Source organism: Theobroma cacao, chromosome 4 (genome assembly GCF_000208745.1).
Source record: "Theobroma cacao cultivar B97-61/B2 chromosome 4, Criollo_cocoa_genome_V2, whole genome shotgun sequence".
In the NCBI taxonomy this organism is placed as follows: Eukaryota; Viridiplantae; Streptophyta; class Magnoliopsida; order Malvales; family Malvaceae; genus Theobroma; species Theobroma cacao.
In genome coordinates, this window is record NC_030853.1 from 63,003 (window position 1) to 89,350 (window position 26,348).

At 33.0% G+C, this 26,348-nt stretch overlaps 1 protein-coding gene and 1 pseudogene across 3 annotated transcripts; both read right to left on the bottom strand.

Annotated features, from left to right (window-relative positions):
* On the bottom strand, positions 217-14,531 carry LOC18600672 (uncharacterized aarF domain-containing protein kinase 1). Of its 3 annotated transcripts, XM_007031262.2 has the most exons (16): positions 14,183-14,387; positions 13,987-14,070; positions 12,826-12,966; positions 12,658-12,728; positions 10,907-11,000; positions 10,082-10,159; positions 7,636-7,702; positions 7,045-7,130; positions 6,858-6,908; positions 3,354-3,401; positions 2,922-3,042; positions 2,645-2,825; positions 1,312-1,449; positions 1,126-1,238; positions 795-866; positions 217-689 (listed from the first exon to the last, which is right to left on the bottom strand). In XM_007031262.2, the coding sequence occupies exons 1-16, from the start codon at positions 14,351-14,353 to the stop codon at positions 571-573; spliced, it is 1,635 nt and encodes a 544-aa protein (XP_007031324.2). In that variant the 5' UTR covers positions 14,354-14,387; the 3' UTR covers positions 217-570. The 3 variants fall into 3 exon arrangements, with proteins under 3 accessions (XP_007031324.2, XP_017975943.1, XP_017975944.1); XM_018120454.1 differs by having other exon boundaries at positions 6,858-6,959; positions 13,987-14,531; XM_018120455.1 differs by lacking the exon at positions 10,082-10,159 and having other exon boundaries at positions 6,858-6,959; positions 13,987-14,529.
* LOC18600674 lies at positions 14,952-19,180 on the bottom strand (annotated as a pseudogene).

Here is a 26,348-nt window from a genome sequence, read left to right on the forward strand (position 1 = left end):
CAACACCACATTTTTGATAACTTAACAAGTGAAAATGATACTACCTCCTGAAAATGTTTGTCCTACCATAGAAATATACAACGAAAATGTCTAGTTCCACAGCCCTTTTTCACCAAAATGAAATAAAATTAAAAAAAGAAGCGATGATGTCATAAAAAAATAAAAATAAAAACTAAAGCAGAGGCAGAAACAACAGCACCGCCAACTGCCAACCTGTGATTTGAATCTCGTGATCTATTTTCTATATAATTTCTTCAAAGATCAAATTTATCATCAATTATAATTTCTTCATTTGCAGTGAACTTTGTCAGGGAGAAACATGCATGCTTGCAAACAAATGAACTCTTAGGAAATTCACAACAGGTACAAGACTGTATCATATAGCATTGGCCATGACCTCCATTCTTCCCTTTCATATACACAACTATCGTGCAACACTCAATATTCCATCCGACCCATCTTCAAACTGCGGTTGTTACCCCTCCTTGAGCAAATTGAGGTCTAAAGTCGGAATCTCTTTTTGCACCTTCAACTTTCTCCTAATACAAAATAAATAAATAAATAAAAAATCTACACTCTAATGTTGAAGAACAATGTCAAAAGGCTTTTTCCAGAACCACTCATCTTTTTATAGAAGTTATTGAAAGATTGCTTCAACTTCCCCATCCAAAAAACCAATTCCATTACCCCTGAAAATATTGAAACATTTCAATCATTCTGCTTCCCTTCCTCACATGGTTTATTAACCATATACAAAGAAGGATCAAAACATATTAGAAGAAAAAAGCCCTTACCCAGAGCAAGCTTTAGATGAATGTATTGTATATTTCCTATCAATCTGGCAAATAAGACCACTAACGTCAAATCTGACAAAAAGAACAAGAAAAATAATAATATTAGTTAAATTTCTTATTACAACAATACATCGTGCCCATATAATCAAAGTCTTCCAACTTAGCAATATTAACAGGTCAGGAATATAAATCCCTCTCTCACCATATACTCAAAAATGCACATACGCACAAGGACAGGCACAGGCACGGGCACATGGAGACACATGCATTAGAAAGCTCTCTCCTGCTTAGCAAGATTAAGACTGATTTAAAAATTGGAAGAAATATTTACCAGAGCAAGGATTCAACTTCCGAGAGAGACCATGTGAGGCATATTTGCCATAGGTTTGCAACCTCACCCGTTTTGAAGCACCCAGCTTGCTAATTATAGATCTCAATAATTCACTAAAAAAGAAATGATGAAGCAAGATTAGGAGTTACTAAACTCCAAATAAGCTACTGAATTTATCTATCTTACTCTGTTCGCAAGATCATGAGAAAGTCCGAAGGCAGAGATTCCATGAATGAAGATAAGTCCTCCATCTTTAGAGACTTCAAATCTTGTTTCAGTTTCTTTTTCTCTTCAACCAACATTTCCTTCCCAAGACCAGATTTACTGCCAATCAGAAAATAAAATTGTCAATTAGGTTGGTATCACAGCTGTTAAGATATCATAAATGTATCACTAAATTGAACCTCTCAGTCTCTCTTCAGCCCATTCCTCTCCCAAAACAATAACACAGAAAAAGAAGGATGAAAAGATGAATTAACATATCAGCGGAAATGCTTCAGGTATTATAACATAGGAACCTACAAACAAGAACTAGAAAGTGAATAGAAATTAATTATGGCATGTTGTTGAACACTCACAAACCACTGTCTTTCTTAAAGGGAAAATCACTTAATATTGTGTACACAAATGAGAACTAGTGCTGATAGGAATTACAAGAGGCATGTCACTGAAGCTGCACTTCATCTAACCTAGAAGGACACTTTCAAGATTGTGCTTATCATGTCAGAATAAAAATTGCACCAGAAAGTGGTACCTTGTTTTTACCTTAACAAGCAGAATGAAAAACAAAAGTTAGAAAGAAAGACAACATGAATCAAAGCAAGAAAAATTAATCAAAATCAGACGATGGCTTAATTTGTAGATGCAACATAAATAGTGCCCTTGGGTTTCAATTCCTATGGTAAAGAGTTGATAAGGGGAGTAAGTTTGGTTCCAATTTTCTTGAGAATAAAATGACGTAAAGTTGATCTATAATTCCATTATCCTTAAATTTAAAACCACATAACGACAAATTTTTCTTCATCTCAAGTTTTGACAAGTGGAGTATTATCTTATTGTGAAGTTTTATGAGGGATCAAAAGTAGGAAACAAAAATTAATTGTGTTTTCTAGAACAGCCTAGCTTGTGCTGCAATAAACCAATAATCTTTATTATTACACTGTCATGCATAAGGGTTGGGGAATTTGAACTTATGACCTCCCAAAGGATGGCCGATCTCTATATCTTAGAACCAAGGCCACTGTGACAAAATGTATGATATCTAGCATCACCTTAAGATGAAGTATAGTAATCTTGACGGTTACATTTGCTAAGTGTTGCCATCAGAAATGAGAATACTATCCTTACAAAGTTGATGCAAAAATATAAACTTCTTCCACTACTGATTTTACTTCAAATTCTGAAAGGAAACACTCCATCAGCATTCTACTTAATGTCTCCATAACTAAAAATCCTTGACAAATAGCAAGATTCGAGAACAGAAATTAGAAAAGGATAGAGCAAAAAAAAGGTAGATCACCTATCAATTGTTCTTCCAGTGAAAATAACGGGGAAGTATCTGGAGTACTTCCCAACACCAAAACATTCACCTAAATGCTGTATCATTTTTGAGTCCAAAAGAATCAAAGCCTTCCAAAGCTGACAATATTCCAGCCTGAACTCTTCATCAAATTTTTTGCAGATTCCATGGTCCAGAAGAACTGCATGTTTCACCATCTCAGCATAAAGGTACATATGCATATTAGCATGATTAGTAAACCTTATCTTAGAGAGAAATTAATAGATTCAGGACATACCCAGAGAAAAGCCATCCCGACCTTCTGGAGATACCAATATGTTACCGGGGTGTGGATCTCCATGCAAGAAACCATGAATGAATATCATTTCTGCAAACACTTCCACCAATGCCTTAGCAACCTTCAAAACAAACCGAGTGAAGCCAACCTGAGTAAGTGAATTTCCTTCAGTGCAATAGAATGAACTACTGAAAGCCTATCAAAATCACTATGGTAGCTAATTCAACGACCATACATACAGAAATTAAGGTACCCAATTTAGAGATGTTTCACCATCAACAAAGAAACTTGACACACAGGATTTACTCACCTACCCATAAGACAGTATTATCCAGAATTTAAAACAATATGCATAAATAATTGCAATTGCAGTAAACTTATCACCCGTCATGACAAAATTTTAAAAAAATATTTCTCGCAAAAAAAGAAAACCTTCACTGGATCTATTTTCATTCCCTTCAGAAATTCGACATCATCAACCTGAAAGATAGGGAACTTCCTGTTAACGGTACATTACAGTCAAGCCAAAAGCATAATATACACATGATCTCAAGTGCAACATAAGCAACTGTACAATAGTTAGCTGTATGCATGATGAAAATATATTCAGCAATCAATGCCAGAAGTAATCTTCTAAAATTAGTAACCTCACATTCGATAATTGTTACCATTTAAAGGTTTTCCCAATAGTTTAGAGGCTTATTTAGTGAAGGGAACAAAATTTGCACCCAGTGTCAACTCTACCTTTATCCTCTCCTTGTCAAGGATCAAAAGTAAATATTATTAAATTCCAATCAAACCAATTATAATATTGCTAATTAATGGAAACAAGCCAAAATCAATATCCCAGTTGATATGCCATGCTCAGGTATTCAATTCCAACAAATATCTTTCTTCCAGCAAAGTAATTAGAACAGGTCTATCCATCTTGCTTTCACTATTAAAGTAGTGATGCTATCTTGAAAACACCAAGCGAAAAGTATAGTAAAATTGCTCCTCTTTCTTAGAGCCACTCACTTGAGTTCTAAAGATGCTGCAGAAATATCATATGATTTTTAGTCAAGGGATCATGGTTGTTTTGCTTTGGCCACATCAGCATGCTGATGCCAGTGTTTCGGACAGAATAGAATCCTCCTTAGATCAGAGTAGCGGTTATAACTAACAATCTGCCCTTCAGAAGAAAGTTAAGGCTAGTGATCAGGCTATAGCAAAGCCAAAATTGATACTCTTAATTAGCAAGCTTACTAGGTAGCCTGATTTTCAACTACCAAGTCTATCCAGACCATGTATATGGAGTACACTACCACATCTAAAAGTACTGTCACCCGATACAAATGATCCAACCCCCTAGCCCACATCATGTTCCAAAGCAAGTGATTCCAATGACAAGAAGTTCACAAATCGAACCCTACTAAGTAGAGAAAAGGTTTGAAGATGAGGAATATAGAACAAGAGAGTTTATTTTCAACAAACAGAGTTGTAGAGTTGTTAAGTGAAAAGATATGCAAGTCTTCAAGCCTAAAAATGGATTTTCCAAAATCCAACATCAGTAACTGTTTGGTCAACTAAAAGTTTATAATGCATTTAAAACCATTTTATTTTATTGCTCTTCCTTTTTCAAAGAAATACTACATATATTGGCGCTTGCACATTTAACTGAGTGTGCATCTTACTAAACAAAGTAAAGACTCTCAAGTGTAACACAGCATCCAATACCCGGCACAAGTTGATCAATAAGCTCACATGCTTGAATATCTGAAACCTACATTGTGTAAGAACCTAACCCAAGCTTCCACTTGTTGACTATAGCTTTTTATTGGACTTGAAATCCAATGTGATAAAATGCCATAATTATATAGTGTGAAGGATGTGACGGACCAAGAATCTCATATCAGAAATGAAGTTCAATGTTGATGGAGCAGCTCAAGGATGCCCCGGCAAAGCCGGGATAGGAGGGGTAATGCGCAACAATAAGGGGCAGATTAAAGTGCTTTTTTCCAAATCTATCGGGATAGATGATTCTAACCTTGTGGAAGTTAGAGCCATTAGGGAAGCTTTTCTGATTTTCTCAGCTTCTAAGTGGGCTATGTCCCACTCACTTGTGATTGAGAGAGACTCACAAAATGCAGTGAAATGGATTAATGCACCAGGGGAAGCACCATGGAGATTCAAGAAGTGGATCTTACACATCGAAAAGCTAAAGAAGGGAATTAGGAAGTGGGAAGTCAATCATATATTTCGAGAGAATAACCAGTTGGCCGACAGTTTAGCCAAAGAGGGGGTGCTGCGCCATGGTGATGTTCTGAACATCTATGAGGATTAGATGGGTGGGCTCTGCAACATGGGGGGTCAGGGTCTTAGGAGTGTCGAGGAGGCTGTGGTGGTGTCAAATGCGGGAGGCAATGCATCCTGGGGAGCTGAGGGTTATGATTTCTTGCCTCAAACAGAGTTCTGATCATGTTCTGAGGCATGCAGGGGGAGATCATCCAGGAGGCTCTTTGGTCATGGGAACTGTCAAGGGATTCCATCCAGATGTACCTGTGCGCTGGTGACCTGGTAAGTTTTGCAAGGTGCTCGTCCTCCACTACAGATATGGTTGTTTATGGTCTTGTGTGAGACCTACGGGGAATTGGATATTTGATTTGGCTGATTTGTGTGTTGAGGCTTAAGCTTCATGGTTGATGCTGAAACGAGTTGAGTGGTGCTCTGCTGATAATGATTAATCGGATTTGGGTTGGTAGCGTCAGGATCTTTGATATGTAGGCTGAATTGATGTTTAGGATCTGCCATCCATCTTGTGTTTTCTGTTGGAAAAGGTTATTTTGTATTGGGAATGGATGGGACACCTCTGCTGTGTGATCCTTTTGTAATGCCTGGATTTTAAGTTGATATGATAGCAACTTAAAATCTGGAACTGAACTGTTTTTCTTACAGGGAATTGCTCTTCCCTTGTTGATGAAAGAAATGGTTAATTTTCAGAAAAAAAAATCTATATCTAAGTGGTGTAAAGCTTACTTAACTCCTCCAGTTGTTACTCATGTAGCCTTTAGGTTGAACTGTGATTCAATGACCCCATAATTCTGCATGAAAGTCAAGGAATTGCCTTTTTACCTGGGTGCATGCTGCATACCACAATGCAAAAACTTGGCAAAACTTTTTGAAGTAATTAAATAATGAGGGTATCTCAGGCATCATGGTGCTTGCGTAGTGTAATATAATCCTTCAATATATGACACATACCTCAGAGGTCTAATACTTAGTAACTCTACATTGACGCTAGTAATTTCTAGTTCATTTGATTTAGTTTGATTTATCATCCAGCAGCAGTTCTTTCCCAAGTTGATCATAGCTTAATCTTTCCTTAGCAAAGCAATCTAAGCTTCTTTTCTAAGCCAACCACTAATTATTACTCTCTTCGTCTCATCCCATAAAGCTACAATCTGTAGCTTACCTTGCATAAGAGATATGTAAACCAGTCACACACTATGCAGGTAAACCCCGGAAAAGTAATATAAAGACACATGGATATTAGGGATACTCAAAAAGAAAAATAAATAGAAACTTTTATTTCAGGATTTTAGATTTTTTCAGTTCGCTCCAAGAAAGAATTGATGAAGTTTGGTTACAACTCAGATTGGCTTACAGAAAAACAATCAACCCAAGAGGGGGATCATATACTATTTTACACGATATATTTAAACTTCATAAATTCAGAACAATTTCATATTATTACTATAAATGAAAGAAAACAATCATTGTAGAATATTTTGCTAAAAATATATATATAATATAGAATATATAGCACCAGTTACCAGCCATCTAACTTCAAGAGTTAGAGACATTGCAACGGTAAGGAGTTATAAGAAACCTCAAATTCGACAGCACCATACATTACATAAAAAATATCAAACAGATTACTGAGCCATTTGCCCTTACCTTGTGGCCACTACAAAACTGCATTGTGAGAACTTGTTTTGTCGTAAATTCCTGAAGAGTGGATGTAAATCTTATATAACCAGGCTTTTTATATGTTCCCACCTTGTTAGAAACATGAAATACTCAAATGGAATTTATTCAATAAATGGTGAAGTAGAAAATTAAGAGTAGAACAACTATGTAATACCCAAAATACATGAGGTACCCTAACAATCTTGTTCTTTTTAAAGCTGTTGGCAATTGTCTCAGAGTTTCTTGCCTCTTGAATAAAATCTGTGGAGACATAGGGGGAAAAACCAATAAAAATATTGCAGCCATCAAAGTAAGCAACTTAAAGTTGAAAATAAAACGTAAGTAGGATATCAGCTGATATCCTGGTCTCTCAATTCAAACATATATCTTTGAGTAAATTACACAGAAGTCCTTGAAGTTTAACCATAATTCAGCATTGAGACACTGTTTAGGAAATAACAAAATCCCTAGAAATATATTTTTTCATTTTATTAAACCTTTCAATCATATTCAAACTCTTATTCAGATAATGGAAGGGGCATAAACACAAATATGCTAGTGACAAGAATATAATATGAGAATCAGGAATTTTATGAACGTGTGAATACTCACCAAACAATACCAAACTAACATGAAACTATGGGCACACAATACATTCCCAACTTGATTGACGATCATAACTGACTATGAAATATAAAACCGAAGAAATAATTCGCAGCTTGTATCAATAGCAGACATGACTGTCAAAGACAACTCTATAACTCACCAAGCTCCATAGAAACTGCCTTAGTGAATTCTGAGACCAGCCACCCAAACCTATATTCAGGGAAAAACTGAACAGAGAGAGAGAAGATTAGGAGATCTAACATAAGTATAATATAAAGGGAAAAAAGTAAAGACATCTCCGTGCCAACATTATTTATTTTCTCATTTCCAGATCCAGCTTAATGTAGCAGAAACCACATTTGGAATAAAAAGGGACCGCAACTCCTAAGTGGTACACACTGCTGTTGCTTATTAATTTTGAGATAACTAGACATCTAGCTCCACTTTAAGGATTATTAATTTTGAGAGCAAAGCTATTGATAAGATTAATTCATGGATTACTTGTCAGACCCTACCTTTTTTTTAAAAAAAAATTCTGACTATGGGAATATTTATAGAACATTAAGTCTGGTCAGCTTGGCTAGGACCCAAAGAAGAGTCCAATATCTTCCTTACATTTCACATGGATGCTCAAAAACCCAAACAGCCTGTTTAATTGTTCAGAACATGTCAGGCAAACCTTTAGTTGGTTGAAGATCACCCCTTTCCACCTCAATATTATTCATTTAAGAAATTTAAAACTCTCAGTTGTTTTTTTACTTCTTTCTTGACTTTCTCTTGCTACTGCTAGAAATTCCTATTTTCATCCACCATCACTTTCCAACCACATTCCACACTTATCCACGATTTACACTTCATGCATGTACCTCCATAGCTTCAATAATGAACCCCTGGCAAGCAAGAAAATCATGGTATGGTAGAGCTGGCAACATGGGTAGGTCCGGGTCATTCGAGTTCAGATTTAAGTAGTTTCGGGTCATTTTTGGGTTTCATGTAGCCATTTTCACAAATTAGGACAAAACAATGGTTTGACTTATAATATGATTGATGTTAAGTTACTATTACAAATTAATGTAATAATATTTTAATATAAAATGCGATAAAAATAAATTTGAAAATTGCTAATATATCATATAAATATAAAATCCTTCCTATCCAGCTATCCCACCAATAAAATTGGGTAAAAATTAACTGCACATGTCGAATAATTATATATTCAGCATATTTTAAATCAAATTTTAGATAAGCATGACAACCATTCAAATATTGAAAAGTATAGATCTTAACCTTCAAAAGGCTGAAAATATTTTATATAAATATATTATAAGGAATATTATTTTCCAAAATTTTTAACATTTGATTAAAGGAGAAAAAACAAGTTAATTAGTGGTAATTTTTCATTTTGTACAACATCATTTAATTTCAAATATAGTGATTTTCGTATTGAGCTCAGGCCATTATAAGTTCAGGTCATCTTGGATTCAGGCTTTTGACATTTTTTGTCAAATTGAATTGGGTTGGTTTCGGCTTCAGGATAGGTATTCTAATTCGGGTTAAATTTGTCACCTCTACGTCTGGCCACCACCTAAGATTACATCTACTGCTTAAATCTAGGTCACATGTATGAGGGATCAAGCCCAGGGCACATTTTGTCTCTGAATCACACCACTACCTTAGTTGCCCCAAGTGAACTCCGAGCTTATAGCCTATTCTTCCTTTTTCAACCTCTATTGGTTCATCTTATAACTTCAATAAACAATATCCTTTCTTAATCACAAACCGACTTTAACATGCTAATAAGACCCTTTTGCAAATGCTATCATCTTCACCATTTGGAGTAAAGCCTTCATAGTCCTTCCAATTTCATGAAAATAATGAGCAAAACTATTGTAGACGGTTTGGCAACATAAAAGAAAATCTAGTGAAGGCATGATTTTATCAAAGTTGCTGCAGAAAAGGGGTTAAAGTACCGAGGAGGTTCCTATGCTAATCAAAAAACGTATTTTAGTCTCTCTATCAAAATTTTGAGTAATTTAATCCCTATACTTTGATATTTGTAAACAACTAAGGACAATTGATAACACCGCAAAAGAGGATTGTTACCCAAGCTGACATGGTGATGACATAGCATTGATGTGTAACTTTCAGTAACAAGTTGATGATGTTGAATATAAAAGTATCTGTATGCTGACATGGAATTTTAATTAAGGGTTGAAGCTAACAACAGTCATTACCCAGTTCGCATAGATAACGGGTCACAGTGTTATCGATTGTCCTTGATTGTTCACAAATGTCAAAGTACATTGTAGAGGGAGAAGTACACTTTTTGAACTAGTATAGGGACCTCCTAAGTACTTTAACTGCTGAAAAGGTCCCCAGCAGCATTGATAAAGGTGAAAAAGAATGACATGACTACATGCAAAAATCTACAAGATCTACATCCAATAGCTTAGTGAAAGTCTACAGGAGGGGTAGAATTCGTTTCGTTTTCAGAAAACCTATTTGAAATGACTAAACATGGTAAATACAATCTCAAGTCATAGAAAAACAAAATTGATATCATTTGACAAATATTAAGAACAATTATTAAGAAATTCAGTGCATACCCATGCAACAGATTTTGAAACGAAATGCATTATTCTTGTGTCTAACTTCATTTTCTTCTCTAATCCAGGGTATTGTACCTATTCTCCATAAAAGGAAAAGCATTTTGTTGTCAAATACTTACAACCATATGAACATGAACAAACTTTAACAAATTAAACAAATACTTACAAACCGTATTAACAAACTTTAATGAATCAGACAGTATTCAACAAGCATCATGGTAAAAACAAAGAGAATAAGAGGTAAAAATAATAATAATAAAAGAAAAAAATAGTTTCGTTCCTTCTCTCTTTTATGCATGAACAAAACGAAAGTAATAAATGACATAATGAATAAAAATGGTGATACATATGTTTTACATACTTCTATGCAAGTTTCCTTTAACTAGGATTTCATGAATTTAGCATATTGGTTAGATACTACAAATAGTATGCAAAGAAAAGACATCCTTTATTTCATGAATATAGGATTTCATGATTGGATCAGTCTCAAGTTCGAGTTGCTTAGGGTTTAAGCCATTTCGGATTAATGTCATTTCGTGTTCAAGAGTTTCAGGTTCGGTATCTTCGAGTTTTGGGTCATTGACTTTTTCAATTAACTCACGTCGGATCAGGTAGGGTACCAAGTGGGTTCAGCTGGGCTTGCAGGTTTGGATAGATTTTTGCCAGCTCCAGATGAATGGTTCCATGCATGCATCTATGAATGACGTTAGAAATCTCTCCATTAACTCTACCCATCTATGTATAAGACAAAGACATCAACCTCAAGTACAAAGAGAAAATCAATAAAGGAGTTAACTAAAATCAAATATTCTGCCAACAAACCTTAACTGCTACTTCTTGACGGTCTTTCAACATTGCATGATGCACTTGAGCAATGGACGCAGCAGCTATTGGTTGTTCATTAAACCAAATGAAACTGAAATTTACACAATAATCTTCTAGTCAATCGAAAATTTATGTTATTCATAGACAAGATTTTACCAACATAAGCAATGAATAGAATTTTGCTTTCCCCTTTTCTGTTGGTTCTATAGGATCTAAAACAAGATGTTAGGATCCATATTCAAAAATTTAATCTATTTCTATCGAAAGTACCTACAAAAAATAATGTGCTACATTGTTACACCATCTTGCCTTCAAAGTACCTAAAGCCCTCTCTATTTTGAAAATAGACACTTTCACCCCTAGACTGTCAACCAAGTTAGTCAACTATTAAACTCTTGAGGGACCCGCTGCCAAATATTCCTAAACAGCCAAATCACATCTGTCTTTGGTATAAAGAGATTAGTGAGGTTAATAGAAGAAGAAATAAGGCTATTTTAGTCAAAGACATTGATTTAGCTTTTTAAAGAATATTAATATTTGCTCTTACATTCGTTGCGTGTAAATACTTGTCATTTATTTTAAATAAATTTTATATAAAATACAAATAATTATAAAGTATAAAGTTTGAAGTATAAATAATTGTTTGTAATAATAATTTATAAACTATTCAACACTATAATTCGAATAACGAAATAAACTAAAATTAAAAAAATTAATTATATTGAAAGTAACTATTAATTAATAGTATAATATATTCATAATTTATACTAAATAGCAAATGAAACCTTCTTATTAAAATTTTTCTAAATCCTCATAACACTTTTGATGGATTTTTAAAATTTCCCTCATTTAAGAGTTTTCAAAAAATATATTACTTAGCATTTTTTTTGAAATGCTATCATATGTTAGACTTTCATTTACTTACATGATCAAGGTTAAAATGCATGAGACGCAAACAAAGCTAGTTGAGATAAAATTTATCATATTTAACTAGCAATAATCACTAAACAAAGCTCAACATTTCTAATGGAGGACGGAAATAAGCTTGTTGAGAGATCAAGTTATCTAGGACTTCATTTTATACTTAATATTTTTTACTGTAATTTTTACATTTATTTAGGCTATTTTAGATTATTTAGGTTCTTTTATATTAATTAGTATTTTACTTCTTTTCCTAGTATTAGGGCTTTAGGGTTGTATTTGGTATTTTATGTTTTAGGCTTAGTTATAAATACCTAAGTTATTTTAGTCTCAGGTAGGCTTAGATTTATTATTTATTGGTATTTTCAGGTTATTATTCCTTCACTTTCATCTTAAACAAAAAATTGAGCGCTGGATGACCCAATCTGTCATTCTTATAAAGAGAGCTAATGTCCTCTTTTAACTATTAAAAGAATAGCATATTAAAAACTTAAAATGTAAAGAAACCAAAGGGACACTCAAGTCAGAGGCCTTCTTCTGCACCTTTCCACCTAAAAAAATTATTTAGAAAAAATCACCTTGCCACCAAAAGCATGTGAGGTAAGGTGCGAGATGCTTTTCTCGCTTTTCTTGATTTTCACTATGCCATAGTGCCTGAGCATACAGCTTGACAGCACTGGAAGGTAGTATACTATCTGGACTATAAGCTAGCCAATACACACTTAGTAGTTGTCAGGATGAAATCATCCAAAGGGAATATGGAAAAAGTGAGGAAAGATGTTAACAGTTAAAGGAATCCAAACTATGATTAAAGCAATGAAACTTACATCTTAGACAGATCCTGACCAAGATTGCTGATTATTGTTTCTTTTATGACCTTAAAATCACAAGGAACTGCCTACAGTGTCATAGAACCAGAATTTAGAATGAGAACCTACAAGGTATCTCTTCCTGGATAACATTATATGCACAGAAGAGAATAAAATCAACCATACCTGATCCTGCAACGAAGAAAGGGTAAACGAGTATTCTTTTGGGACCTGACGCAGGGAAGCAACAAATTGACCAGCTTTCAAATAAAAACCTTTATTCATTTCACATAACTTCAGCATTCTCTTAGCTGAGCGCAAATGAACCTAATTAGCACCACAAAACCAAATATTAGTATCTACTGCATATGTAAGATCAAACATTCACCAAAGCTGAAGCTTGTCTATACAGCCTTTTGCAGTCTACACAAAGTTCATTCAAAGAATTTTATTTTGTTTCTTCAACAAGATTTTTGAACAAATAAGAAGGTGACATCAACTGATGTTTCCTCGAATGAGTTTCTTTTGTAAAGTATTTTATAGGATAATATCAGAGTTAACAAGGTTCTGTTTTCTTCTTCTTTTTCTTAATTATAGCAGTTTTAATACTATAAAGCTCTTACTAATATAATTCATTTATTTAATGTAGTCATGGGGGAAGAAATGCAGTTAAGAGATTCTTCCAAGAACAGGTAACTCAGTCGAAAATGAAGGCCTCCATTAAAGGAACTACATTTCTTAAATTTGCTTAGGTTGAAAGCAACTTCAACCCTCTAACAGTAACAGAAAGTACGGCATCTTACTCAACCAGAAAAATCAAGATGCACAGAAACATCAAGAACACATCCATTTAAAGCTCCAGATATATGTTTACATGCCATTTGGTGTTTCTTTTTGCCATTTGCCTTCTATTATTCACATTTTGCTTCCTTAAAACTTGCTACAATGTAAAAAAAAAAAAAAAGTTAAAAGCAAAATCATATTTGATTAATAATGAGCAAATGGTTGCAGGATAGTTTCTTTTCAAGTATTATCGGTCAATGTACAATCATACATTTTGTAATCATAAAAATCAATTTTTCAATTTTTGGTTATTTAATAAAATTGTTTACTTTGGTATCCAAATACACCTTTTACCTTCTGTTTTGGAAGCAAAAGGCAAGCAATCAATGTGAACATGCAGCAAACAGATTCCATGTATATTAATTTTCTATTAGTATTTACTTTCGTTTATATAAAAAAAAAAAGGGGAAGTGACTTAATGGAGCTTAAGAATTCCTCTGGGAGTTACAAAGTTTTTTAAGGACAATAATGTTATACAAAATGGAAGATGGAATAAAAAGGAACCTCAGATAATACAAGACGATATTCATCACGGTCCTTTGGCAGCCCATATAAAGAATACTTGTAGTCAGCGACGGTGACTGCAATCTGCACCACAAGGAGTCGAAATCAGAAAACAGGTTTTGAAAAAAAAAGAAAAAGAAAACAAAAATCAGGCAAGGGATTAAGGGACTCCGAGAGGGAGAGAGAGAAATCTGACGGTGAACATTGCACGAGAAGAGCGAAGAAGGCCTTGGAAAACAGAAGAGTCAGGGGAGAAGGGGAGAAAATTGGAATGGGAAGCAGCTTGATAACAGAGGCCGCTGCCTGTGAGTACGTAAAATGCAGCCTTGGCTTTCGCGGGAAATTTTGATACTGTTTGTCTTCTCATCTGCCTACTGCTCACTGTATGCAATTTGGCTTTGGTATCTCAGTTTCAACTTCAAATAATGGAGTTCTTCAAGTTGAAGCATTGTTTTAATAACAGCGCCGTCGGGCTTATTTCCAGTTCAATCGGCTAATCCAGTTAAAACATAAATAAATTTATAGGCAATTGCAAAACCATTCGCGTTATTAGTTTGTTAGAATTTTGCTCGTAGATTGTTGCAGGAAAAATAATATTTATTAAATTTTAATTTTAAAAACATTTATATATATTTATATATATTTGCATATCTTAATATATGTTAACATTAGTAAAATTATATTTTCTTCATAATTATAATTTTTATTTTTGTCCCTCTACACCTTAAATCTTTTTTCTACACCTTAAATTTTACGTATATTAATTTCATGAAAATACAATATCTGATTTAACTAGATTTGTTCAGCTTTTGAAAGATGTATTACTGTTTATTTTACTTTTTGCAATTCTCTTGAATTCTTAAAGATCCATTGAGTCTGAGAATCCATCATTTCTTTCTTTATCCACAAAACAAAACAATCTTTGAAAAGGAAACCGAATTTTAATATAATACAAGTGGATTCGATAAGATTTAAACAATATGAGTAGTTTAAAAGAAAATAAGATTCCAATATGAATACCTTAAGGCAGTGATTATCTTATCCGTGCTGATACTTAACAGCAATTGGCTACAAAAAAGAAAATTTCCAAAATTACCAACTCACAGATTCAAAATTTAACTTATTCAACCAAATAACAAGCTATAACACCCAAGCATCTGCCTTGAGTAAATAATAGTACAAAACAAAATCTAGGCCATGTTTTCTTGATATCCTAGTTATCAGCTACTTCAACGAGTGTTGGCTCGTAGTCACTTGGAGCCACAAATCCATGAAGATTCATCACAGTTGCAGCCACGTTGGCAAGCCCACCATCAGGAACATCTTTACGGAATCTAACACCAGGTGCCAATCCAGAGCCTCCAATCGCAAAAGGCACCTGTAACAAAATCCAACAATATACAATATGCATCAGTAAAAGGGAGTGGGGGGCAGATAATAGAAAAACGAAAACCAACTCAACAACATAATGAATTCCATCATATGGATTTCCAGACTGATAAAGCCACCCAACTAATAAAAGTACTAATAGATACAATGCAAATTGGCCTCAAGCCACCCAGCACGTTGAACCTCATCTTGCAATGTTTTCAACTGATTCTTGAGGTGTTCTGTAAACTTACAGGCTGACAAGTATGCGAAGTGAGTATTTGAAGGTTGCCACTCTTGTCATAAAGAGGTTGCCCAGACTTGTTCCTTTTCACCATATCCTCAGCATTGCCAAGATCTGCAGTCACAACATATATTCCGCCAACTTGCTCGATAGCATCAAGGATCATCTGCAATCCAACAATGTAACTAGGTAACTCAAAGAATACTCTGAAAATGGCTTTCAACATAGTAAAATGGGTCATTCACCCTAGAAGCAGACTACAAGCAAGGCTGCCTGTTTCAATCCAAAATTGGATACAACGAAATTTAAAAAATAAAAAAGATATCGAGAAGCAGACATTTATCACCGGCACTTAGATCTAGCCAGAAGGATAAGAGCCAGAGAATTGAAAAAGATAAAACATTCTCATTATATATTTCTTACTAACTTCACATCCAATGAAGAATTACCCATCTAGTCTCATTTTTACCCCAAGCATCAAACTTTCTCCTTAGATCTTGAATTTATGATTTGCTAGGTTACTCCATGAGTCTTGCAAATTAAGATTAGTCTGTCAAAAACCTGTAAAATATGAAGGATTCCAAAATGCAAATACAGGAACTATAGCCATCATACCTTGAAAGCTTCATCAGCAGCCTTGCAGGCAACAATTGTAGCTTGAATAACTCCAGTATGGCCCACCATGTCTCCATTTGGTAGGTTAACACGAACCTAAAGCAACATGAAAAAAAAATTAATAAGTATCTATAATCAACCTGAACACCTGTTTCCAGATACATAAGGCATCGGTTACCTGGTCAAATTTGTAGCTCAGAATGGCATCCCTAGCCTTTTCAGCAATCTCCACTGCCTTCATATTTGGTTGCACATTAAATGTAACGCCAACATCACTCGGAATTTCCACATATTCTTCCATGTCAGGACTGAAATAGCCAGAGCGATTTCCATTCCAGAAGAAAGTGACATGATCAAATTTGACAGTTTCACTATTGGTCAAGAAGGGAAGATTAGAACAGCAAAGCAAACAAATAAAACATGTGTCTCAGAAGTCAGCAATTATAATAAAATGATAACCCCCAGATAAAATAGGCCATTAACTCTTTATATATCATATAAATAATATAGTGTGCGACAAAGTAGTGAGTCATCACACCTGGGGACGAAAATAACTTTAGGATTGAGAGTCTAGTTATCTTAACCAAATTTATTATTAAAAATGAAAAAATAAAATCAAACTTCAGAACAAGAAATGGGGAATTTGTAGGGCTATAGGACACTGGCCCACTCCAATTCTGGAATTAGCCAAAGAACTTACTGTCATTTTCAGAGAGTACTCTACAAAACTAAATGACATTTTTCTTTTTGGAAAATTCTGCTATTAACACACCTGCAAGCAAAAGTACGAACACCATTATGCACCAAATATTCACCAGATGTCCTTTCTAGCTCTGGTGGAGAAACAAGGTAGTGGCTTGGAAGCTTCAACTCTCCATCATACTGTAGCATTCCAGCATAATGGATTTTAAGGAATCGCACTCAATCAAATTTGTAAAAATCATGATACTCAAGAGCCTTGGCAAGCATGACCATACGATCTGCTCGAAAGTTAAAAGTAACAACAGCATCACCATCCACTATTGGACCCACAGCCTTCCCATTCTCATCAACAACAACAAAAGGCTGCAAATACTGGTCATTTGCATTGGGATGCTCCCTCAATTTCTTCACAGCTTCAACAGCATTCCTAAACTTGTGTGGAGCTTCACCAAGAACTTGGGCATCCCATCCTCGTTTCACAACATCCCAATCATTCTGCAAAAGATCCACTCATAAAATAACTAATTGAGCAGATCATCCAACCACAGAAGCCAAAATGTCATTCCCAATACACTTTTTTGGGTAGAATCCCTTCAAGTTTTCTAAATTTAACTGCCTAGCCTAGCAGGGATTGATCCAGGTACTTGTATGCTTGGTCTCACCAGTGAGTCAAACAAAGAAAATGACAGACCGTGATCAAAAGGATAAAAACTGATAGGCAATAAATCAACAACAAAGAGGAAAATTCATAAAAATAATAATAATAATTTGATAAACAATAACCTACTTTTACAAAGAACAAGAGAATCGCATTTATGATTCATCAGTCTATGCTTATTTGGTTCAGAAGTTATCCATTACCTACTTAAATCAACATATTTATTTAGCAAGATTCTGATAAATTCCTAACCTCATAACGGTCCATTGTGACATACATACGGCCTCCACCAGAAGCAATCTGGGCATCAATGCCTTTCTCACGTAATTTTGCAAGGTCATTCTCAAGAGTCTCCACAAAGCCTACACTTGAACCATCCAAAACATCACGCCCATCAGTGAGAATGTGAACACGGATTTTTTTAGCACCATGTTCACTAGCTCCCTTCAACAGCAACTGCAAAAGGAAAAATAAAGAAACAAATCATAACTTCCGTTAGGGGAAGCTGAACCTTGAAAAGATAATTTAAGTTACCTGCAATTGATCAAGCCAAGAGTGTACACCACCGTCACTAAGTAATCCAATAAGGTGCAATGTCCCGTTTTTGAAACATTCACTTATGTACTTAAATCCTTCTCCCTGATAGATTTTTCCAGAGAAAAGAGCAAGATCAACTAGCTTAGCCCTGCAATTTGAAAAAAAAAAAAAAGAATAAGCTGGCTCAGTTAGGATGCCAAAAAGTTGTCGATGGAAAAGGCTGGGAAAGGAAATGCGCAAAGCCGCAAACCGAAGGGTATGTAAAGTAACAATATGAAGGAATTTTACAAAGAGCGCAGTTTTCCTGAAACAGGGGGAGAGCATCAGACCCTTGAGCAAAAATGCGTCCCGCACCAAGAGCATTGTGACCAACCTCACTGTTGCCCATGTCATCTTCTGTTGGAAGCCCCACGGCGGTTCCATGAGCTCTAATCAATCTCCATTTCTCAGGGGCACCCTTTGAAGAGGAATGACAAGATCACAGTCAAGGTTAATATTATTATTAACTCATGACAAAAGAAATAGTATCGATTCCATTCATTCATTCATTCTTCAATTGATTGAATTATTTTAAACAAATCTATTTATGGACCGACTCGAAAAATATGTATCAAAGTCCTAGAATAGAAACTTACAATTAATTAATTTAACCTGCAGTCTGAACCCTCGTAAATTTTTTGGTGAATAGAAAAAGGTGAAAAAAAAGAAGTAGCAGATAAAGAAACTAGAAATACAAGGAAGGGGAAAGGCAGATAGAGTTGAGCTCAGGAGCGGAACCTGTTTGAGAGAATCCATGGTGGGAGTGTCGGCAACATGGATGCAGTTGTACTGATCAGGCTTGTTCTCACCCCAACTGTCCAGAACCACCAAGGCTATGGTCTTTCCCTTTGGCAGCTTCGGGTGATCCTCCAACTTCCACGTATTTTGTCCTGAGCTTCCCATATTTTTCTTTCTTTGCTCCAACCTCTATCCAACAGGCGATAATATCAATTTAGCTGAAGCTTTGAGAGAGAACCAACGCTATAGAGCCAGTGGAGATGGTAGAGTAGCATAACCTCATTTCACGCCGATAGATTACTACAATATATATGGATATATTGGAGAATATTGTATTAATATTATCGTATTCTATTCATTTATAAGCTTTTTTTTTTAAATTATAACCTATATTTATAATTTTATATAATAGTATTAATATTGAAAAAAATTTCGATCCATAAAAATGGACATTTTTTATTTATTATATTTTTAAATTATAATTTATTATTTTTAATTATTGTATAAGTAATATTTATGATTGTGTGTAATAACATCAAATAAAAAATAAATACATAATGTTCAAATAAACCCTTAAATTATTTAAAAATATTTAAATAAATTTTTATTCTTTTATTACATTTAATCAAGATCTCGTGTTTTTATTTTGAGATAAATAAATTTTTATAACTAATAATTAATTAATTATCATTAATAAAAATATTATTTATTATTTTATATTCATATAATATTAACATAACATTAATGTGGAGAATGAAAAATACTACATGATTATATTATCATGTCAAATTAATATGTTATATCATTATCAAATATGATACGTCAATATGTCACATTATAATCAATTATAATATTTTAACATGTCACATCAACGCGATATGACGTAAAATAATAAATAATTTTTTAATTAAATCAATCATTAGTCTTAAAAGTTTATTTGACTTAAAATAAAAAATATAAAAATTTATTTAACTCAAAATAAAAATATAAAGATTTGATTAAATACAATAAAAGTATAAAGACTTATTTGAATTTTGTTAAATAGTTTAGAGACTTTTTTGTATATTATGCCAAAAATAAAATGCAAATTAGAAGTAAACACAATTATTAAATAAAAAACTTATTTTATTTTTAAATTATCATTTTAAACATTTTCATTAAAAATACTGAAATAATCATGATAGTCAAATTAAAAATAGGGTTTGTTACTATGAATATTTTATCAAAGGAGAGTGCAAGGGCCGCCGACAAAGATTGGTTAATGGTTTCACCTAATTTTCTTGTTAAAAGGAAAAACATTAAAGGTAAAGATACAAGCGCTTAATTGCCCACAAATCGTAAGGCAAGAAAAAGTTTAGTTAATATAATTACATTTTCTATGTGACGTTTTAATGAAAAATAAACCTGCTATTATGCACTTGGTCTGGATTAGTCTTGACATACATTCTGTTTAACTTTGCCGACTTTGCTTATCAGATCAACACTTGTTACGAGGAAAGAAAAGAATAAAAAGTAGTATGAATAAAGTATAATAATAAAAAATGTGTTGGTTTGATTGCCTGTGAGGATAGTGTTGTCTTTGTATCTGGGTGGAAGGTCCTCAAAACTCAATAAACTGAAAATAGTGGTTAGGGATTGTCTACGGCGGCCGGTGTTTCTGTCTGTCTCAACAATAAGAGTGCATTGGGCTCAACTGGTTTACGTGCCCTTTGGTTTGGTTTGCCAACTCAAAAGTCATTTGGCTGTTTTCCTATCTCTAACCTACATAGTGGCTGGTAAAATCATAATTTGTCTCAATTATCTGCAAGGACTATATGTAAGAAATGCGCATATGATTGGTGGGCTCTCTATGTGAAGAATGATTACTGTTAGGACAGACATAATGACCTAAGGGAAGATGTATAGGTGGAAATGTAATCTATATACCTTAAGGAAAGCATTTGTAGCAGCAAGGTATATAAAGACAAAGAGCAAGAGCAAAACATTACAACATGGCGCCAAAAGATTGTGTAGCAACGATTGCAGGAAGTAAGACACGCCGGATGGTGCTTTGGTACTAATAGTTGTGTAAAAGTTCATCTATTATAATCCGTCAAATGGCATCATATATTTTTGAAGAAGCAAAACAGCTGGGAATATAGTTTACCCGGTAAGAGCAATAATTATACATGAGTGAAAAGCTTCATATAATTAAAAGAGAGTGAACACAATAAAAAGTATAATATGTACCATATCATATGTACTAACAAAAACAGGACAATTGATTAGCATTAACACTTGAAGGTTCCTTTGTAACTATGTTTTTAGTAGGTGTGCATTGAAGATCATGAATTAAAATTTTTAATGCATTTTTACTGAAAGCTCTTGAAAGAGCTACATATAATTCACCATGACTAAAAACTGGTTTATGCAACCAAAGACCAATACTTGGGATGTGAAGGACGATGTTGGTGAGGAAATGCTAGCTCTGAGGATGGCATTAGAGGAGTTGGGTTATGCAAAGGCTAGTGGTGAGAATGTTAGATAGTTTGTTAATGTTGGATTTATTAATGAAAAGTTGTGACTCAAGAATTACAAACACTAACCTTATTAAAATATAACTTTTGAAAGATTATTAGATATAATTATTGAATAGTTATATTATGAAAGAAAACAACTATTTGAAGAGTTATATTATAAAAAGAAACTAATCTTTTCATACTATTTGAAGAGTCATATTATAAAAGAAAATAAATCTTTTTATTAAAAAACATATACGTTGATTTTTTATATAAACAACGTTCTTACACTGTCAATTTCACAATTTTAATAAATGTGTTGAGGTATTTATTGTATCCTAGAGGTTAAAAAGATACCATAAGGAAAGTGACAATTCACGCTCTCAAAGTCATACTATTTCTTCTTATCAAAATATTCTTCTTTTTCTCAAATTTTCTAACAATCTTAAGGTATTTTTTAAAAACTTTTTCTCAATTATTTCATGATGCAGACTGGGTTGGATTCAAGTGTGAAGGTTCACTTCCAAAATCAATAAGTGATCAAACTCAATAGATTCGACAAAATGAATTTCACTAGATGGAGGGATAAAATGGTATTCCTATTAACCACAATGAATATTTATTATGTTCTTGAGACGAATTAACCATCTAATTCAAAAGAAAATCATGTCAATAGAAGCAACATCTTCTGAAAATAACGTTGCAATAACAACTGCTGTCACAACCATTACTAATGTTAACATGGAGTAACGGAAACATGATGAGTTTATATGTTGTGGATACATTCTCAATTCTCTCACTAATCGATTGTATGATATTTTCAGATGTAAAACTTCAACAACAAAAATCTATACTGCACTTGAGGAAACGTATAAAAAGAAGAAAAAAGGTACGGATAAATTTCTTGCATTAAGATACTTTAAGTTTACCATGACAGATATCAAACTAATTATGGATCAAGTACATGAGTTACGAATTCTGGCTTTTAAATTAAGCAAACTGAAAATCAAAATTCCTAGCTCATTTCAAGTAGGAGCAATTCTATCCAAACTTCCACCTTCTTGAAATAGATATAGGAAGAAAATTTTGCACTCTCTAGAAAGTTTTACTATTGAAAAGTTTCAAACTCGTTTGCATATTGAGGCAAAAAATCATGCTAGAGATGCACTCGTTCTTGGGTCAAATATAAATTTCGTCAGTGAAAACGAAAAGGGTTTTGGAAAATTAAAAAGAAATAGATTCCAGAAAATAAACTTCAAGAAATCCAAGGAACATAAAAGTGATAAAATGTGTTACCATTATGGAAAGAAAGGACATTTTATCAATGAGTGCAAGTTCAAAAATTTTGAAAATCTTGAAAACAAGATTACTGCTTCTGATTCTGGAAACAAGGTAAACCTTGTTGATCATGATGTTAAAAAGCTTGTTGCAATGGTGATTGAAATACATATTGGAATGGTTACCAAAGTAAATATGGCTATTGTAACAAAACATTCAGAATGATGGTTAAATTCTGATGCTACTATTCATGTTTGCAATGACAAAAGACAATTCAAGAGTTATGATGAACTCAAGAGACCGGAAGAAATTCTAATGGAGAACCATAATCTTGCTAAGGTGCTTGGCAAAGGAATGGTTGAGTTAAAATTTACCTCAGGGTAGAAATTAACTTTACGTAATGTATTCTATGTTCTTGAAATTAGAAAAAATCTTGTATCTGCACATTTATTGCGTAAGAATGGTTTTAAAATTGTATTAGAATCTAATAAGGTTGAAATATCGAACATTGTTGTATTTGTTGGAAAATGATATTCTTGTGACGAAATGTTCAAACTCAGTATCAATAAATGAATAATTCTTTTACGTATACTGTTGAGCATTCTTCTGATTTATGGCATACTATACTAGGTCATTTAAATTTTTAATTTTTAAAATTTATGTCAAAACATGGTTATATTTCATGTCAAAAAGATAGTTTTGAAAATGTGAAATTTGTGTTGAGGCAAAAATGATTAAGAAACATTTTCCAAAAGTTGAAAAAAAATTAGAATTATTAGAACTTATACATTCTGATATTTGTGAACTAAATGGTTTACTAACAAGGGGAGAGAAAAGGTATTTTATAATGTTCATTAGTGATTATTCTCGCTTCACTCATATTTTAGAATCCTAAAACAAAAGATGAAGTATTTGACGAATTTAAATAATTTAAAACTGTTGTTGAAAATCAAAAAGAAAAGAAGATAAAAATTCTTCAAAGTGATAGAACACAAGAATATTTTTCAGACTCGTTTTCTCTATTTTAGAAAGAGAATGGAATAATTCATCAATGAACAACTCTTTATGCACCCCAACATAATGGATTAGTCGAAAGAAAAAATAAAACCTTAGTAGATATGGTAAATAGCATGTTGTTAAATGTAAAAACTTTTTTTAATCTTTGAGGAGAAGCACTTTTAACAATATGTCATGTAAGTAATAAAGTTCCTTTAAAGAAATTACTTATGACAACATATAAATTATGGAGTAATGGCAGAAAACCAAATTTGAATTATTTTAAAGTGTGGGGGTGTATAGCTTATTATAAAGTCACGGATCCTCATAAGACAAAATTAAGACCTAGAAGCATTAAAAGTATTTTTGTTAGTTATGCACAAAATTCAAAAGCATATAGATTACTTGATTTAAATTCTAATCTTATAGTTGAATCTATACATGTTGATTTCTTTGAAAATAATTTTTTTTACAATTATATTAATTTTGAAAAAGAAAAGCAAGTTGAAATGGCTCCAATAATTGGTGAAAAAAAATTAATAACTCTATTAAGCCAAGAAAAAGTCAAAGATTGAGAAAAGAGAAACATTTAGATTATGATTATGTTTCTCCAAATTCAATTATTTTTTTAGTTGAAGGAGATATAACCAAAATAATAAATAAAATACCACTTCTACTAAGTGTAGATGAAGACTAAAAAACTTTTAGAAAAGTAAAGTTTTCGAGAGATGTAACTTTTTGGAAAGAGATTGTAAATAATGAAATGGACTCAATAATGTCTAATAATGTATGGATCTCAGTTGATTTACTTTCAGGTTCTAAACTGATTGGATGTAAATGGATGTTTAGAAGAAAATATAATACCGATGGTTTCATACAAACCTTTAAAGTAAGATTAGTTGCTAAAGGTTTCAAACAAAAGGAAGGCATAGATTAATTTGATACATATACTCTAGTAGCTAGAATAACATCCATTAGAACACTTATAGCATTCGCTTCGATCTGTAAGTTACATATACATCAAATGAATGTCAAAATAACTTTTTTAAATGATGATTTAAAGAAAAAAGTATACATGGAACAACTAAAAGGTTTTATACTTCTTGAAAATGAGAAAAAAAGTTTGTAAATTGGTTAAATCACTTTATAGTCTAAAGCAAGCTTCTAAACAATGGCATGAAAAATTTGACTCATCCATATTATCTTGTGGTTTTAAACATAATGGAACTGAAAAATGTGTTTACTCAAAATTCACCAAAGATTATGGAGTAATTATATGTCTTTATGTTGATGATATGCTAATATTTAGTAATAACATGATCGGCATAAATGAAACAAATAAATACTTAACCCCTGTATTTAAAATGAAGGATTTGAATGAGGTTGATACCATTTTGGGTATTGAAGTTAGGAAACATAATAATGGTTATGTTATCAATCAAAATCACTATATTGAGAAATTGATCAATAAATTTAAACATCACAATATAAAAGAATTTAGTATTACATATAACTCAGGTATGAAAATGCCTGAGAATGGTGATAAGTAATTGCATAACTTGAATATGCTAGTGTTATTGGAAGCATTATGAATGCTATGCATTGCAGTATGCTAGATATTGCATTTGCAGTCAGCCAATTATCAAGATATACAAGTAGACTTAATAAAATTCATTGAAAAGCCATTGAGAGAGTTCTTGGATATCTTAAAAGAACTAAAAATTTTGACTTACATTATTCAAACTATCCAAGAGTATTAGAAAGATACTCTAATGCAAATTGGATTACTAGTGTAAATGATAATAAGTCCACTTCAGGTTAGATTTTTACCCTAAGAAGTGGTGCCATTAGTTGGATATCTAAGAAACAAACTTGCATCTCATATTCAACAATGGAGTCTGAGTTTATAGCTTTAGCTATTGCAGGAAAGGAAGCGAAATGGTTGAAAAATTTGTTATTAGATATACAGTTGTGGCCATAACCAATACTAGCCATTTCCTTATATTGTGATAGTGCTATTACAATGTCTAAAGCATATAGTGATGTCTATAATGAAAAATCTAGACATATTAGCTTAAGACATGATTATATTAGAGACTTAATCTCTAGTGGGGTAATTATCATAACATATGTTAAATTTGTAAGTAATTTGGTAGATCTTTTGACAAAAGGTTTACCAAGAGATTTGGTAAGTAGTATTACAAAAGGAATAGGTTTAAGACTTTTATTAGACACCAATAGCGAGAACCCAATTTTTAATTAATAACCTTTAATTACAAAGTTTAATGGGTAAAAACAAGTTATTGTTATGTGTTTGTGATGCACTATTAGAATCCATTCATTAAAATCTTATTTGAAAATAGTGTAGTCTATTGCATATAGAGGTTGAGTTATACTCTCAATAAAATTTGAATATTATATTATGAAAAGAAAAATGTCTAGAGCAATGGAGATATTAATGAAAACTCCACCTAAATAAACATAAGGAGTGGTGCCGCTTCAAGAAAAAGAATTTGGGAGTTTCTCTTGTAAATGTTTATTATGAACAAGATAAGCACATGGTCATATGGTGCTAAAACTGAACGACTATTTGCAGAAATATAAATGAATATTATGTGTGGTGTATCTTCAATTCTAACACTAAGAGTCGAGGTTCAATCTACGGACACCATCTACTTCGTTAGGGTTC

Coding starts and splice junctions, on each gene's coding strand:
- LOC18600672 (XM_007031262.2), bottom strand. CDS start 14,353: ATGAGAAGACAAACAGTATCAAAATTTCCCGCGAAAGCCAAGGCTGCA. Junction 14,071..14,182: donor CTTCTCGTGCAATGTTCACC/GTCAGATTTCTC, acceptor CTTGTGGTGCAG/ATTGCAGTCACCGTCGCTGA. Junction 10,160..10,906: donor GTCAAGAAGTAGCAGTTAAG/GTTTGTTGGCAG, acceptor TATGGAGAATAG/GTACAATACCCTGGATTAGA.